At 46.0% G+C, this 18,694-nt stretch overlaps 1 protein-coding gene across 1 annotated transcript in view; it reads right to left on the reverse strand.

The window, feature by feature from the left end:
* Positions 1-309: 309 nt before the first annotated feature.
* Positions 310-18,694, reverse strand: part of LOC142382694 (FH1/FH2 domain-containing protein 3-like) — a 37,150-nt gene continuing 18,765 nt past the window's right edge. Inside the window, exons 4-10 of the mRNA XM_075468817.1 lie at positions 10,071-10,138; positions 8,584-8,689; positions 6,921-7,015; positions 6,482-6,593; positions 4,346-4,440; positions 877-1,020; positions 310-710 (exon numbers count right to left, since the gene is read on the reverse strand). Coding sequence (XP_075324932.1) covers positions 327-710; positions 877-1,020; positions 4,346-4,440; positions 6,482-6,593; positions 6,921-7,015; positions 8,584-8,689; positions 10,071-10,138 — 1,004 coding nt within the window. The 3' untranslated portion in view covers positions 310-326. The remainder of the gene's footprint in view (positions 711-876; positions 1,021-4,345; positions 4,441-6,481; positions 6,594-6,920; positions 7,016-8,583; positions 8,690-10,070; positions 10,139-18,694) is intronic.

Consider the following 18,694-nt stretch of genomic DNA (forward strand, 5'->3'; position numbering starts at 1 on the left):
GGTTTTTTTTTAGCTTTTCTCTGAGGTTGTTTTTTAGCTTCTCTGAGGTTGTTTTAGCTTTTCTCTGAGGTTGTTTTTTAGCTTCTCTGAGGTTGTTTTTTAGCTTCTCTGAGGTTGTTTTTTTAGCTTTTAGCTTCTCTGAGGTTGTTTTTAGCTTCTCTGAGGTTGTTTTTAGCTTCTCTGAGGTTGTTGTTCAGCTTCTCTGAGGTTGTTTTTAGCTTCTCTGAGGTTGTTTTTAGCTTCTCTGAGGTTGTTTTTCAGCTTCTCTGAGGTTGTTTTTCAGCTTGTCTGAGTTTGTTTTTTGCATTTATTTAGTGGTTTTCAGCTTACGGGCTAAGCGGCGCCTTGGTCTCCATCTCCGTGGTTGCAGAGCCATTGGCGGCCGTGTGGGGGGGCAGAGGAGATCCTCTCTGGGACACGGACGGGCTGGAGGTGGAGCTGCCAGGATCCGAGGTCAGCGGGGATGAAGCCCTGCTATCGAGTCCTGGCGTGGGGCTGGGGGAGGAGAGGGTGGGGGAGTAGGTGGAGGAGGGGGAGACAACTGCAGGAGGGGTGGTGGAGGGGGAGGAGGGCAGGAGATCCGGGAGGTTTTGGCTGGATGAGCGGCGGCTCCTGCGTCCCTCCTGCTCACCGGCGGCCATCTTTCTTCTCTCTTTACGGAGGTGGGGGGAGGAGTCGTCCATCTCGCCGTCTTCGTCCCGCAGAGCCGCCTGCACACACAAACACTTCTGTCAGAAACTCCTGTTATCTCCATGAAATGTTCAACAGACTGTGGGACATCCCGGCTCTGTTATTCTGCACTTTGGCTGTAAAATCCCGTAAATACAGACACAGTAAAAAGAACTGTTTCCATTTTAACGGTCGGGTTGCTGTTACCTCGTAAATGCTGAACTGAGCTCGGAGGTCCGGCTCCGTCCCCTTGTTGCTCATGTGTTTGTGGATGATGGTCTCCATTCCCAGCTGCTCCAGACAGTCCGTCGCATCGTAGAACGAGTCCTGGTCCGGGAGCACGGCCAGAGTCTGAGAAACACAGCCTGCTGTTCACTGTTTGTTCTGACTGAACCCCATCCATCACTTATTCATCCGTTTCATCCTGACAACTCAACAGGCTGAAGCTGAGACTCTTTAAAATGAGGAAAAAACTCATTTTGACTCAGTTTTTCTCACACCGAGTTGTTGCCATCAACCTGCGTGTTAAATTCCACATCACTCTTTTAAAGTGTTTTACCTCTATTCAACACTCGATCAGATCAGTATGTCTCCATCTATTATTTATTTATTATTAATTTGATTAGGACACTGCACATTAATCAACATATCAGCAGAGCATCAATGTAAATATGCCAGAATTAGCACAGTTGCTAAATTTCATCCGTTGTCCTAAGGCAGGTATCATAAAAAAAACATACAGACAATACACCATGACAAATGGATATAACATGCAGAAATCTGACATTTAAAAAAAACAAAAACAAAAACAAAAAAAAACAAACACTAATTCACATCAAAGTTAAGAGTCTGTACACAAAATGGAAAAGACGGAGAGGTGACCCATGAGAGAAACTGAATACTTATGTCTGGGTTGTTTTCAACCACTGTTTAAGGGTCTTTTTTTATATATCTACTGTGTACCACAGGCCTTTAAGTTAGCCGTCATTAAAATGTTTAAAAACTACACTCAACTGTTTTAACATAACTTCCATTTTCAGAGTAAAGGTCTGAGCTTCAGTCCACCACAGAACTGAAACCACACCAGTTAAAGATGGCCGCCTCATGCCTCTGACAGAGGTTTAGTCTCTGTGCTGATCACATTGAACACAACAACTTATCAGAAACACTGCTTTGGACTGGTTAAAGTCATATTCATCTCATCGATTTCCATTTCCACATCTGCATGTTGTGTCCTCGACACACACCAGTTATTACTGGTGTTCCACAGGGTTCTAGACTGGGACCTATTCTGTTTTCTTTGTACGACATCATCAGGAAAAAACATTTTCAGTGCTATGCTGATGACACCCAACTCTGTTTATCTATGAAACGTGAGGAAACCAATCAGTTGGTGAAGTTAGTGACATCATCCATCCAACACGGACATTTTCGCACATTAGCTGCCAAATAACATCCCCTAAAGTTGGGGAGTGTGAGGCCATCACTGTTCTCAGGAGACTGAACCACTGCTTTTACAGCTAGTTTGTTGCCCCAGAACACTTTGGACCCAGATTTTTACATCGTTTACCTTATAAAACTGAATATTTGCTGATAAAACTGAATATTTGCTGATATAACTGAATGTTTGCTGATATAACTGAATATTTGCTGATAAAACTGAATATTTTCTGATAAAACTGAATGTTTGCTGATAAAACTGAATGTTTGCTGATATAACTGAATGTTTGCTGATAAAACTGAATGTTTTCTGATAAAACTGAATGTTTGCTGATAAAACTGAATGTTTGCTGATATAACTGAATATTTGCTGATATAACTGAATATTTGCTGATATAACTGAATGTTTGCTGATATAACTGAATATTTGCTGATATAACTGAATGTTTGCTGATAAAACTGAATGTTTGCTGATAAAACTGAATGTTTGCTGATAAAACTGAATGTTTTCTGATATAACTGAATATTTGCTGATATAACTGAATGTTTGCTGATAAAACTGAATGTTTTCTGATAAAACTGAATATTTGCTGATAAAACGGAATGTTTGCTGATAAAACTGAATATTTGCTGATATAACTGAATATTTGCAGATAAAACGGAATATTTGCTGATAAAACTGAATGTTTGCTGATATAACTGAATATTTGCTGATATAACTGAATATTTGCTGATAAAACTGAATGTTTGCAGATAAAACGGAATATTTGCTGATAAAACGGAATATTTGCTGATAAAACTGAATGTTTGCTGATAAAACTGAATATTTGCTGATAAAACGGAATATTTGCTGATAAAACTGAATGTTTGCTGATAAAACGGAATATTTGCTGATAAAACGGAATATTTGCTGATAAAACTGAATGTTTGCTGATAAAACTGAATGTTTGCTGATAAAACTGAATATTTGCTGATAAAACGGAATATTTGCTGATAAAACGGAATGTTTGCAGATAAAACGGAATATTTGCTGATAAAACGGAATATTTGCTGATAAAACTGAATGTTTGCTGATAAAACGGAATGTTTGCTGATAAAACTGAATATTTGCTGATAAAACGGAATATTTGCTGATAAAACGGAATATTTGCTGATAAAACTGAATGTTTGCAGATAAAACGGAATATTTGCTGATAAAACGGAATATTTGCTGATAAAACTGAATGTTTGCTGATAAAACGGAATATTTGCTGATAAAACTGAATGTTTGCTGATAAAACGGAATATTTGCTGATAAAACGGAATATTTGCTGATAAAACGGAATATTTGCTGATAAAACGGAATATTTGCTGATAAAACTGAATGTTTTATAATAAAACTGAATATTTGCTGATAAAACGGAATGTTTGCTGATAAAACGGAATATTTGCTGATAAAACTGAATGTTTGCTGATAAAACGGAATATTTGCTGATAAAACTGAATGTTTTATAATAAAACTGAATATTTGCTGATAAAACTGAATGTTTGCTGATAAAACGGAATATTTGCTGATAAAACGGAATATTTGCTGATAAAACTGAATGTTTGCTGATAAAACGGAATATTTGCTGATAAAACTGAATGTTTGCTGATAAAACTGAATGTTTGCTGATAAAACGGAATATTTGCTGATAAAACGGAATATTTGCTGATAAAACTGAATGTTTTATAATAAAACTGAATATTTGCTGATAAAACGGAATGTTTGCTGATAAAACTGAATGTTTGCTGATAAAACTGAATATTTGCTGATAAAACTGAATGTTTTATAATAAAACTGAATATTTGCTGATAAAACTGAATGTTTGCTGATAAAACTGAATATTTGCTGATAAAACTGAATGTTTTCTGATAAAACTGAATATTTGCTGATAAAACTGAATGTTTGCTGATAAAACTGAATGTTTTCTGATAAAACGGAATATTTGCTGATAAAACGGAATATTTGCTGATAAAACGGAATATTTGCTGATAAAACTGAATATTTGCTGATAAAACGGAATATTTGCTGATAAAACTGAATGTTTGCTGATAAAACTGAATATTTGCTGATAAAACTGAATGTTTTATAATAAAACTGAATATTTGCTGATAAAACTGAATGTTTTATAATAAAACGGAATATTTGCTGATAAAACGGAATATTTGCTGATAAAACGGAATGTTTTATAATAAAACTGAATATTTTCTTCACCTTGTTGATGAGCGTCATGGTGAACATGAGCAGCTCGGTGTCGGCGCCGTTCTTCTCCTCCAGGACATCCATCACATAACTCCACGGCTTCACACCTGCAACAACACACGCTTGATGCAGTAACCACGGCAACAGCTTTGATGATGGGGCCCGTACAGCAGAGGACGGGTCAGGTTAACTGCTTTAACTAACCCCAACTGATGGTGTCACTAAAGGCTGATTCTTACTCGGCGCAACCTCGCTCATACTAGCTGGTCGCAAATGGCGCAAACGGTCACGTGTCCCAAAATTCCGCCACGCCCCCCGTCGCAAGCTAGAAAATCCTCGCGCGGCGCAAGGGCGCGCACACAACTTTTTTTCTGACTTCGCGCGCGCTCAACCGGAAACAGCTGACCAAGAAAAAGAAAAAATGAACACTGCAGAGACCGCGGTGACCGAGAGGGTGCGCCTCTACAAACATCTGTACGACACGTCTATGAAGTCACACTGGGACAACGTTTGACAAAGTTCGTCTTGTTGCAAAGGACGAACATTCCACCTTCTCTTCTGTTTTTGCCGCAGCCGCTTAGCTCTGAGATACATATACAGTTCTACACCCAGAGTAAATTCATTCCATCAGATGTGCCAGCCTCTGCTGACGTGACACCACAGGTGGCATTGTGTATGCTTTCTTCGTATGCTTTTCAGCTTGTTTCCTCAACAGTGACGCCCGCTGGTCTGGAGAGAACTGCAAATGTGACGCATTCTCGGCGCAAACTGCGCTTATGAGCTGAAGGAACTGTGAAGGGGCTGGCGCTTTCGATGACGTCATTAATGGTTCTCGAGCCAGAACAGTTGTGCGTTTGCGCCGAGTATGAATCAGCCTTAACTGGTCATCGGCTCTGAGTGGAGCAGGTGTTCTGACTGTGTCATTAAAGCTGAGCTGCAGGTGGATTTCTGCTTTAAAGGCCGTTTGCAGCAAATAAAGAAGAAACAGAAAAAACATCAAACACTCAGATCTGGCTGGAAAGAGTTCGTGTCTTCTGTCCTCAGAAAAAGAGTTTCAGTTGTTCTCAGGTGATGTGAAGATGAACAGATCTGATGCAGTTTGATTTTAACCAATAAAAATCCTTCTCATTGGTTTAAACTAGAGCTGGGCGAGTTAACTCGTTTTTATCGCGTTAACTCGTTAATTATTTAACGCCGATAAATATTTCATCGCGCATTAACGCAGTTTTTCTTTATTTATTTTTAAATTTAAAAAAAAATTGGGGGGAAATTTGTGCCTTTAATGGAAAGTTCAGAAAGACAGGAAGCAGGGGGCAGAGAGAGGGGGAACAACATGCAGCAAAGAGCTGTCTGATGCCACCCCTGTTTCATTATTTATTTTATTATTGTAAAAGTCTGCTGCTCACAGGCTTTTATTTTGTAAAAGTCTGTTGCTCACAGGCTTTTATTTTGTAAAAGTCTGTTGCTCACAGGCTTTTATTTTGTAAAAGTCTGTTGCTCACAGGCTTTTATTTTGTAAAAGTCTGTCGCTCACAGGCTTTTATTTTGTAAAAGTCTGTCGCTCACAGGCTTTTATTTTGTAAAAGTCTGTTTCTCACAGGCTTTTATTTTGTAAAAGTCTGTTTCTCACAGGCTTTTATTTTGTAAAAGTCTGCTGCTCACAGGCTTTTATTTTGTAAAAGTCTGCTGCTGACAGGCTTTTATTTTGTAAAAGTCTGTTGCTCACAGGCTTTTATTTTGTAAAAGTCTGTTTCTCACAGGCTTTTATTTTGTAAAAGTCTGCTGCTCACAGGCTTTTATTTTGTAAAAGTCTGCTGCTGACAGGCTTTTATTTTGTAAAAGTCTGCTGCTCACAGGCTTTTATTTTGTAAAAGTCTGTTTCTCACAGGCTTTTATTTTGTAAAAGTCTGTTTCTCACAGGCTTTTATTTTGTAAAAGTCTGCTGCTCACAGGCTTTTATTTTGTAAAAGTCTGCTGCTGACAGGCTTTTATTTTGTAAAAGTCTGTTGCTCACAGGCTTTTATTTCCAGAAGCAGATATCACTGATTAGCTGATGAGTCAGAATCAATATCTAACGGATAAAGCTGCAGACTGAGGCTGAACGGTTGGCCCTGACCTTTGACCTCTGAACCCAGCGTGGGTGTTTACCTCTCCTTCCGTCCACGGTGTTGACGGCGGTAATCAGCAGAGGACTGTTGGACTCTGAATACTCGACAAAGACGATGAGCAGCTTCAGAGACGTTTTCACCACCAGACGAGACTGAGGAGACAGGAAGAGGTTCAGCGTTGGTCCAGCAGGGGGCGCTGCTGCCCCGCTGGTGGAACTGCTCCGGGTCTGGGGAGGAGCTCAGGTGGTACACAGAACAGATTAATGTCAGATCACATGACATCTGTGGCCACGGGAAGGCCTGAACATCAGCGTCTGACTGTGTGGACAAACATCTGGGCTGCTGTGGGTGTACCTGGTTTTTTAGCTTCTCTGAAGGTGTTTTTGTGTACCTGGTGAACATGAATGTGTGTGTTTGATGTGATGGGTGACTGAGTATCCAGCTGTGTTGCATCAGTGTGCTGCACGGTGCTGACTCACCAGACTTCCCGTCAGCGTGTACAGCCACTGTACCGTCTCGTTGTGGTTGATCACGCCGTTCATGCCGTCCACGAACAGCATGATCTGACTGAGAGCTGAGGACACACACACACACACACACACACACACACACACACACACACACACACACACACACACAGATGATGTTTCCACGCTCGGCTCCAGCTGCTGCTCAGGAACATATAATCTGCAGCGCTGACTCTGCTCTGTGGCTTTTCTGGACGTGTGAAGCCGAAGCTGTTTCCATCCTCTGAAGCCGCAGTGGATGGATTATTGGGCCGGCTGCTGGGGCTGCTGGGGCTGCTGGGGCTGCAGCCCCGAACACTGAAGCTCCATCCTCTGTGACCCTGACAAACCTGAACCTTCCCACTGTGGAAAACTTTCAGACACCAACAGGAAATGACTCAAAGTTTTCCAGCACGTCGCCAGCTGCTGAGAATCATTTCTGACGGGTTCTTTAGAAACTGATCAGAGCAGCCACTGAAGCTAGTTCCATCAGTGAGAGTTTTTAGCCTCCTGCTAACGGTCAGTGTTGGGTATAGCCTCCTGCTAACGGTCAGTGTAGGGTGTAGCCTCCTGCTAATGGTCAGTGTTGGGTATAGCCTCCTGCTAACGGTCAGTGTAGGGTGTAGCCTCCTGCTAACGGTCAGTGTTGGGTGTAGCCACCTGCTAACGGTCAGTGTTGGGGGTAGCCTCCTGCTAACGGTCAGTGTTGGGTATAGCCTCCTGCTAACGGTCAGTGTTGGGTGGAGCCTCCTGCCAACGGTCAGTGTTGGGTGGAGCCTCCTGCCAACGGTCAGTGTTGGGTGGAGCCTCCTGCTAACGGTCAGTGTTGGGTATAGCCTCCTGCTAACGGTCAGTGTTGGGTATAGCCTCCTGCTAACGGTCAGTGGTGGGTATAGCCTCCTGCTAACGGTTTGTTTGTTGGGTGTAGCCACCTGCTAACGGTCAGTGTTGGGTGTAGCCACCTGCTAACGGTCAGTGTTGGGTGTAGCCTCCTGCTAACGGTTTGTTTGTTGGGTGTAGCCTCCTGTTAACGGTCAGTGTTGGGTATAGCCTCCTGCTAATGGTCAGTGTTGGGTATAGCCTCCTGTTAATGGTCAGTGTTGGGTGTAGCCTCCTGCTAACGGTCAGTGTTGGGTGTAGCCTCCTGCTAATGGTCAGAGTGTTGGGTGTAGTCTCCTGCTAATGGTCAGTGTTGGGTATAGCCTCCTGCTAATGGTCAGTGTTGGGTGTAGCCTCCTGCCAACGGTCAGTGTTGGGTGGAGCCTCCTGCCAACGGTCAGTGTTGGGTGGAGCCTCCTGCTAACGGTCAGTGTTGGGTGTAGCCTCCTGCTAACGGTTTGTTTGTTGGGTATAGTCTCCTGCTAACGGTCAGTGTTGGGTATGGCCTCCTGCTAACGGTCAGTGTTGGGTGTAGCCTCCTGCTAACAGTTTGTTTGTTGGGTGTAGCCACCTGCTAACGGTCAGTGTTGGGTGTAGCCTCCTGCTAACGGTTTGTTTGTTGGGTGTAGCCACCTGCTAACGGTCAGTGTTGGGTGTAGCCACCTGCTAACGGTCAGTGTTGGGTGTAGCCTGCTGCTAACGGTTTGTTTGTTGGGTGGAGCCTCCTGCTAACGGTCAGTGTTGGGTGGAGCCTCACCTCTCAGGATGTAGTTCTGGTAGTTGTGGTCGGCCTCTGCTCCAACCTTAATGAAGCAGGTCAAACCCTCAGAAGCCACGAACTCTGGAACCAGGTCTTTATCGTCCTGCAGACACAGAGCACAAAGTCTCACTCCTCTGATCCCTCAGTTCGTCTGTAAGGCGCTACGAGCCTCCTCACAGGAGACTAGGGGTGGAACGGTACAAAAAACTCACGGTTCGGTACGTACCTCGGTACGGACCCTACGGTTCGGTACATTTTCGGTACAGTGCCGAAGGAGGCGTGTAGCGAGGTTCGAGCACATGTAATAGATATCTGAATCCTGCCTCTTCTACAGTGGAATATGGGCGCATAGCAGATGCGATGTAAATTCCAATTGCTTCGGTAACTGTTTTTGCTCTGCATGTATTCGTATCCAGGGGTTGTTGTAATACATTTGGGAGACGTAATTGGTCGGGTCTTTTCATGGTTTCTATAGAACACATCTGACGGAGGTGTGTGGTGGTCGGTAGCTACGCCCCATGTCATGCTATCACGGCTGAAATGTTTCCTCATACCACACAGACAGAACCGGCGCGTGTTTAATAAGTTAAACTTACACGTTGTCTCCTTTGTCTGCGGCGCTCTGCTCTCCTTTCTTCCTTCATGAAACGAAAAAGTATCTCCTGACTCTCTGTGTGCTCTTCCAGCCTCGATGTTAGACGCCTGATGTGATTGTCCATGATTAATATCACTATCATGCAGACCATGAACACAGTGGCCTCCCCGCTCTCCATATTAGCTTCTTTGTGGTGTTTTTTCTTCTCTCGGGTTTTGTTTTGTTCTGTTTTGTAGTTGAATGTGGCGCTAAACGGCTAACGGCTAACACGTCACTGACGCGGACGGCTGCGCGCGGCGCATCAGTCCCAACTCATGTGCAATGCCGACTGAAACAGCTCCGCTGGGGAAGGGCAGTTATCAGAACGAAATTCGAGTAGGACAGTTCTGATAACTGCGTTCTTATAACTACTCTGTCCGAAAGCGTATATCTCTACGGACCAATCAGAGCTTGCATGTGGCAGTGTTTAAATGGGTCCTGAAGGAAACTCTTGCAAAATAACAGTTCCGCGTTCAGAAAACTTCTGTACCGTGTGTATTCTGCGTGGAAATGCGCGTACCGAACCGTGACCCCCGTACCGTGACTGTTTGGTACGAATACATATACCGTGCCGGCCCTACAGGAGACATATTCAGCTCACAGCTCAAACAGATACGAAGCGATGCTTTGCATACGTCCTGAGGGGACTGACTGACACCGGGGGTCCGGTCCAAAGGAGCCTCCCTAACCCCAACGAGTCCCTCAGGTGGGATATGATATAGTTGTATAGGTGTTTCAGCAGGTATAACCTGGAGCATGTTTTGGGCGTCGGTCTGTTCCAACAACCAATAAAACTCGAACATGAGAAGGAACCTGCAGCTTTTCTGCGTCTGAATGAGGAAGCTCTCACCTGGAAGAGCTGTTTGAGGGAGAAGAGTGACCGTCTGAGCTCCGGACCCTGAGAGTTGTACAGCTTCTCTGAAACACAAGAAGAAGAAACACAGGAAGTGACCTTACATGTCAGCGGTTCAGAGACGTTCTGCTCAGACAGTAAAAAGGGCATTCCAATAATAAGGACGGGATGAGATGATCAATCATTTCCATCTCTGCTGGGATCCAACAAGCTGATCCAGGCTCAGAACACCAATACTACGTACAGTGGGTCAGACTGAAGAATCCAGAGCCTGTTTGTTCAGGTGTCTGACATCCAGTCTTTATGGACTTTATGCATCTTAGAAAAGACATCAGGCTGAAAACAGACAGCTGAACATCATCTGTGTAACGATAGCAGGAAACAGCTTTAAAATGTTCCGATTCTATGACCCCAAGGAAGCAAACAGCACCGGGCCCAGAGCGGAACCCTGGAGAACACCTGAAGACAAACGTTCAGACGATGACGTGAAAATACGAACATTTAGTGAGAAAGACCTTCCAGGAGGAGGTCCTGATGTGGCTCTTGTTCACTTTTCATTGGAGGAGGGATCTAAAGCCTAACGGTGCGTTCACACCAAACGCGATGCGAATATTCGCACCGCCTTCATCGCGCGATCGTTGCCGCAGGTGTAAATTAAATTCCATCGCCTCTTTCGCGCGAGTAAAAAACGAGTGAATAGCTCAAGGGGCTATCCATGGCTGATCGCGTCCTTGTAGCTGCTGTGGCAGTCCGAGATTCGTCTGAAACGCACACGCCGTCGTGTCTGGATCAGTGACATCATCCGGTGGTGCATTCAGCTCGGATAATTTCATCGCCTTCTCCAGGAGTTCCGTCTGGATGACGGCCGCCTCCAGCGGCACCCCAGGCCCACCAGGACCCAGCCCGACGACCCGCTCGGGAGGACCGGCGCCGCGATTTCTCGGCAGGACACCATGCCACAGGCGCCCCGCAGCTGAAACAGAGCCGCGGCCCAGCTGCGGAGCGCCTGCAGCCGGCGTCCCACCGAGAATTTTTTTATTTTATTTAGTCAGGGACCAAGTGCAAAGTACATTAATTACAAAGTAAAGAGATGACCTGCACCAGATTGTAGCTTAGAAGCTAATTTCCATCTGCAGTCCCATCTGCATGCCACAGACACGACTCCATTTCAGCTGCGGAGCGCCTGTCCATCTGTCTCCACGTCACTGTCGTCCAGAATCTCAACGCCGATTGTCTGGCGCGAATATTTCGCCAAAGTTGGATTTTTTTGAACTCGCGCGAATCGCATATTTTCACTCGCGCGGCGGCCACCGCACCGCCGCACCGCCCCACCGCGCCTCATCGCGCCGCCGGCTCGAATCCGCGTCTAATTGCGTCTTTGCATTGACTTTGTATGTAATCGCGTCGCCCGACCGCGTCTGGTGTGAACGCACCGTAAGGATCTAACTGTTCAGGTTCAGTACGTTTCAACAAACTCTGACCTTACTGTTTTAGTGAGACTCACAAAGATTGGGTCTATGAACGAGGCTCAGAGCCGAGTCACTTTCTGACACTTTCAGTCTGCAGTTCAGGGTTAGATGAATGAAAATGAGAACCTAGAAAGGACTCAACACTTCCTCTTTGGTTGTGTTGCAGGTCAAGTTTTAAAGTTTTAGTGAATAATTTCTCAGGCCTCGACAGCATCTAAAACCAAACTGAAGAGGATCTTCATCACTGGAGCGTCTTCCTCATCACCGTCCGCTAAACTCTGGGAAACGATCCAACCAGAAGGCAAACAAAGGCTGTGTTCGAAACCACCTACTTCTCCTACACTCCCACTAACTTTAACTTTTTTTAAGTTCCCGGATGCATACTAGATTCGCCGAAATGTTGGGTATGCATCATGAGGTTACTACTCATACTCAAACTACCCAAGATGCAACGTAAATGTAGTATGCAGTATGTAGTTTGTAGTATGGAAGTATGTAGTATGCAGTATGTAGTATGCAGTATGTAGTATGGAAGTATGTAGTATGTAGTATGCAGTATGTAGTATGCAGTATGTAGTATGCAGTATGTAGTATGCAGTATGGAAGTATGTAGTATGTAAGTATGCAGTATGTAGTATGTAAGTATGTAGTATGTAGTATGGAAGTATGTAGTATGCAGTATGTAGTATGTAGTATGCAGTATGCAGTATGTAGTATGCAGTATGTAGTATGTAGTATGCAGTATGCAGTATATAGTATGCAGTATGTAGTATGTAGTATGCAGTATGTAGTATGTAGTATGCAGTATGTAGTATGCAGTATGTAGTATGCAGTATGTAGTATGCAGTATGTAGTATGTAGTATGTAGTATGCAGTATGTAGTATGTAGTATGCAGTATGTAGTATGCAGTATGCAGTATGTAGTATGTAGTATGCAGTATGCAGTATGTAGTATGCAGTATGTAGTATGTAGTATGCAGTATGCAGTATGTAGTATGCAGTATGTAGTATGCAGTATGTAGTATGCAGTATGCAGTATGTAGTATGCAGTATGTAGTATGCAGTATGCAGTATGTAGTATGCAGTATGTAGTATGCAGTATGTAGTATGTAGTATGTAGTATGCAGTATGCAGTATGTAGTATGCAGTATGTAGTATGCAGTATGTAGTATGCAGTATGCAGTATGTAGTATGCAGTATGTAGTATGCAGTATGCAGTATGTAGTATGCAGTATGCAGTATGCAGTATGTAGTATGCAGTAGGCGGTTTCGAACACAGCCAAACTGAACTGGAGTCAGTCTGAGAGCAGACGATTGAGAAACTGACTCCAGGACACAAATCAAAGCAGAGAATCTGCAACAAAACTCAATCTAAACACATCTGTAACCGGGAGGTGTCACGTGACAGGAAGTCATGGGTCGATGACCCAGAGAACCGACTGCTGTCTGTGGTGCAGCCTGAAAAGCTGCTGCAGCATCCTGTTTACGGCACAGTAAACAGTTTATTCAGCTCTCCATCCACATGGAGATCCCTGAGAAAGGCCAGAGTTTCTGGAACAAAGTGCATCAGCATTTATTCCCCTCAGCGCAGTCCCACCTGCAGCCGCCTGCCCTCACACTGAAACACATGATCAGAGTTCACTGCTGCACACCTCAGTGAGACACTCTCAGTCTGCTGCGAGATGAACAAACACACATTTCACCGGGCCGCGTGAGATTCTCAGAGCTGACAGAAGCAATAAACCTGCTGTGCAGAAGCTGCTCGTCAGCAGCTCCAGAAACACCAAAGCATCCGTGATCAAAGTCTGCTGAGACGTCCTCCGACCAACAAGAAAAACCATCCAGAAACAAGTTCACTTATCGATATTTCTGCTTCATTTACTGTCAGTTTTCTTGATTAAATAAATGTGCAAATAAAGAAATCAACAGAAGAATGAGAGTATTAAAGGAGATTTTGCCCTTTTTTCAGCAGTTGACAGTTTAAACACAGAGGCAGAAAGCAGCTTCTTCTTCTGTCACTTTACACCCATGTTCAGTCGGATCATCTTAGGGCATATGTGTCAAACTCAAGGCCCGCGGGCCAAATGTGGCCCGCCACGTCATGTTATGTGGCCCGCGAGTGCTTAAAAGGTATGATTGTCTAAAAATAAATAAGTCAAACACGTGCAGTGACCAAAAACTACATTTCCCACAATGCATGCCGATGCATTGTGTTACGCGCAAAGTGACGGCATCCCGCCACTGGATTGCAATGTTTCCAAATCGATGCGATTTTCCCAACAAGTGGAATTGAGAAATACAAATAGTGATGTCCAGGAAGAGAAAAATCGATGCAGATGCCCTTCCATGTGCATCAGTTGTTCTGTTTCAAGAAAGATTGGAAGGCGAATGCGTTGTTTGTGCTTCAAGGAGAAAAAGCGGTATGTCTTTTGTGTTATGAGGCGGTTGTCAAAGAGTACGATCTACGTCGGCATTCTGAGACCAAACACGGAGCTCAGTGTGCCGACATTAGGCATCAAGAAAAAACTGCCCACAAACTGCCCGAGAATTAGTGTCACTGTCTTAGGGCGTGCAGTGGCTCCGCCCCCTCTGAGCTCTGACTAGATTCATGCAGAAGCGAGCAGGGACACCCGCATGGAAACACAGGCGTCACCATGTGGTCGGCACAGTCACAGTTTGTGAGTCAGGTTCAACCATCGTGTTTCTGAGAACTCTGAGTCACCGGCGGAGCGTCACTGGTTCATTTCACCCGGCTCAGAGAGGACGATGACTCAGAGCCAAGATGGCTGCCAGCCAGCCACAGTTTCACTGCAACAGCTGAGGGCTTATAAAGAGCTATAAGTGTTTTATGAGGCCCGCACACACAATTCCTCAGTCCTGACTGCACTGCTACTCTGAGACTGAGGGCCAAAGGTTCATGTTGCTTTAGGACAATCTCTGCAGCTCCACTGAACTCAGGTCCTCTTTACGTCCCCGAGGCGCGAGCTCTACGAGCACTACGAACGCTACGAACACTACGAGCGCTACGAGCGCTACGAACGCTACGAACTCTACGAACGCTACGAGCGCTACGAACTCTACGAGCGCTACGAACGCTACGAGCGCTACGAACGCTACGAGCGCTACGAACGCTACGAACGCTACGAACGCTACGAGCGCTACGAGCGCTACGAACGCTACGAACTCTACGAACGCTACGAACGCTACGAGCGCTACGAGCGCTACGAACTCTACGAACGCTACGAACTCTAAGAACGCTACGAACGCTACGAGCGCTACGAACGCTACGAGCGCTACGAACGCTACGAACTCTACGAACGCTACGAACGCTACGAGCGCTACGAACTCTACGAACGCTACGAACTCTACGAACGCTACGAACGCTACGAGCGCTACGAACGCTACGAGCGCTACGAACTCTACGAACGCTACGAGCGCTACGAACTCTACGAACGCTACGAGCGCTACGAACGCTACAAACTCTATGAACGCTACGACCTCACGAACGCTCCGAACGCTACGAGCTCTACGAGCGCTACGAACGCTACGAGCGCTACGAACGCTACGAGCGCTACGAGCGCTACGAACGCTACGAACTCTAAGAACGCTACGAACGCTACGAGCGCTACGAACACTACGAACGCTACGAGCGCTACGAACGCTACGAACTCAACGAACGCTACGAGCGCTACGAACTCTACGAACGCTACGAGCGCTACGAACGCTACAAACTCTACGAACGCTACGAACGCTACGAGCTCTACGAGCGCTACGAACGCTACAAACTCTACGAACGCTCCGAACGCTACGAGCTCTACGAGCGCTACGAACGCTACGAGCGCTACGAACGCTACGAGCGCTACGAACGCTACGACCTCTACTAACACTCCGAACGCTACGAGCTCTACGAGCGCTACGAACGCTACGAGCGCTACGAGCGCTACGAACGCTACGAACGCTACGAGCGCTACGAGCTCTACGAACGCTACGATCACTACGAGGAGGATCAGTCTGAGTGAAGCAGAGGGAAACAGGGACAGATTCCTGTTTATCTGCACACACAGGAAGGAAGCCAGATAAACTCAAGGTGGTATTTCCTGTTGGTGCCACACGTTCATTAGCTCAGCAGCATGTTGTGTTGTCCTGTGGTCTGAGGCCATCTGCGTGTTGTATGTGATGCTGCTGCTTGTGCTTTTCTGTTTGTTTGTTTGTTTATGTGTTTGTTTGTTCTCTGCTCGCCTGCCTCCAGGTGCTCCTGGCTGGATCCCCAGAGGTCGTGGACTGTCTTCAGTTTGGTTTCTGCAGCTGCAGCTGCTGCTTTTTCAGTGTGTCCTCTGATTGTTTCTTCATATTTCTGTTCCGTTTCCTTTTCTTTGCTCTCCCTCTGTCCCTCTGTCCCCCGATCGGGTTCCATTCCCCCGGGCCGGTTAAGTATTGTAACAAAGATAAATGAATAAGCATCATGGCGTACAGGACCAGGGGAAACAATATAAACACCAAAGGTGAAATATTACGGACCACCTCCTGCTCTCAGGTGTGTAATTAACTGTTTATATCTTTGTTATTTATCTATTTTTCTCTGGTGTTATACACTTATTTTTCAGGCTCATTAAACCAGGACCTGAGACCTGATTTCATACCGTAAACATGTTCATGTGACTATAGAGAATCCTTGAGATTAACAGCATCTGCAGGTTAACAGGTTTGGTGGCAGCCATTCCCTTCTCCCTTCTTCATGCTGACTGATCTCAGGCTAACAGCTAACGGCTAACAACAGATGCATCAGACTGTCAGGATGTGCAGCTGAGCTCCAGGTTCAGGTTTCCGTCTTTGTGGTGAGTCTCTTCGACACAATGCATTCCTCAGCTTCTTAACCAACGGCAGAAACCACGTTCCGACCCTCAGAAATCTGTGTCGATGTGTGAGGCCTGAACACAGGAAAACAAGCGCCTGGTCCAGACCCGAGCCCTGAAACCAGGTCTGAGGACAGCCTGGAGCACACAGCAGCTGTGACATATCACACACAGCAGTATCAGGCCCACGGCCGTCCTGATTGGTCGGTGGGACGGCGTTCGCTCGGTGACACAGACGTGTGACTCGGCCCGACATTCTGAGGCCGACTCGCACGCAAATCATTTTCTACATGTTGTTCTCAAACAGTCATCAAGTTTATTCAGACAGAGGGCAGCAGCAGCCGGACTCTTTACTTTCTGACTGCAAGGGCGGGGCCCTGCATCTCCCGAAAGGCTGTTAGCAACTCCCGACAGGCTGTTAGGATCTCCTGCTAGGCTGTTAGCGACTCCCGACAGGCTGTTAGCAACTCCCGACAAGCTGTTAGCAACTCCCGACAAGCTGTTAGGATCTCCTGCTAGGCTGTTAGCGACTCCTGACAGGCTGTTAGCATCTACTGCTAGGCTGTTAGCATCTCACGACAGGCTGTTAGCAACTCCCGACAGGCTGTTAGGATCTCCTGCTAGGCTGTTAGCGACTCCCGACAGGCTGTTAGCAACTCCCGACAAGCTGTTAGCAACTCCCGACAGGCTGTTAGGATCTCCTGCTAGGCTGTTAGCGACTCCCGACAGGCTGTTAGCAACTCCCGACAGGCTGTTAGGATCTCCTGCTAGGCTGTTAGCATCTCCTGACAGGCTGTAAGCATCTCCTGACAGCTTGTTAGCATGTCCTGCTAGGCTGTTAGCGACTCCTGACAGGCTGTTAGCATCTCCTGCTAGGCTGTTAGCATCTTCCGACAGGCTGTTAGCGACTCCTGACAGGCTGTTAGCATCTCCTGCTAGGCCGTTAGCATCTTCCGACAGGCTGTTAGCAACTCCTGACAGTCTGTTAGCATCTCCTGCTAGGCTGTTAGCATCTTCCGACAGGTTGTTAGCATCTCCTGCTAGGCTGTTAGCGACTCCTGACAGGCTGTTAGCGACTCCTGCCAGGCTGTTAGCGACTCCTGACAGGCTGTTAGCATCTCCTGACAAGCTGTTAGCAACTCCTGACAGGCTGTTAGCATCTCCTGACAGGCTGTTAGCATCTCCTGACAGGCTGTTAGCGACTCCTGCCAGGCTGTTAGCGACTCCTGACAGGCTGTTAGCATCTCCTGACAGGCTGTTAGCATCTCCTGCCAGGCTGTTAGCGACTCCTGACAGGCTGTTAGCATCTCCTGACAGGCTGTTAGCATCTCCTGACAGGCTGTTAGCATCTCCTGCCAGGCTGTTAGCGACTCCTGACAGGCTGTTAGCATCTCCTGACAGGCTGAACACAGATTCTCCTTATCATTGATCATTTTTCCTTTTTTCTAAATGTGGACGTCACAGCCTGAAGGACGCGTCTCACTTGACATAAACAGAAAACTATAAACTGTATGTGTATCTCTGTTTGATGATGACCTCATCACACAAAGTGGGCGGGGCCAGAGAGACACCATCCTCTGGTTGGTTAACTCCTGAACTGAAGCCTGAAGTTTGGGACTCGCTGTCAGGATACTGAAAACCTGATTGGACAGAAAAGTTCTGCCTAATATCAGTTTATCTGATGTGTGACGCCATCATGAAGGAAGTTAGTATCTTTATAGGAGGCCTACGTCACCTCTCCGATCCTCCACCCGTCTCTGCAGCTTATCAGGTAAAGATAAGACGTGAACCACAAACTTTAGACGTGGAGCAGAAACGCTGATGAACTGCAGCAGGAGTCACCTGATCAGTCAGCAGAGAGACTGAAGTGAAGGTAAAAGGCTGTGTTCGAAACCGCCTACTACATACTGCATACTACATACTGCATACTGTATACTCATTGATCAGACAGTATGCAGAGCGTTTACCCACAATGCATTTCGCTCCTGCCCGAGCCGAAATCAGCCGGCCTGAAGCTGATTTCCCTTAAAGGGATAGTTCGGGATATTTGACATGAATCTGTATGGCATCACCATAACCAGTGTCGTGCATTCAAACTGACTTACCCCCGACAGTGTCCTGTGAGCCGAGTTCTTGTCCAGTGTTGGTCAAGGCGAAAGTAGTCCGGCTTGTTTGCTGGGGTCAAGAAATTAGCGCGTTTTTCTTCCCAAAACAGTACGTGTGCCAAAGAGTGATTTATTTCATCACAAAAACCGAAGCCGGCAAAAGTCACTCCTCGTTATCACTTGGGCCCTATACT

The sequence above is a fragment of the Odontesthes bonariensis genome, chromosome 1 (genome assembly GCF_027942865.1).
Source record: "Odontesthes bonariensis isolate fOdoBon6 chromosome 1, fOdoBon6.hap1, whole genome shotgun sequence".
NCBI classification, from domain to species: Eukaryota; Metazoa; Chordata; class Actinopteri; order Atheriniformes; family Atherinopsidae; genus Odontesthes; species Odontesthes bonariensis.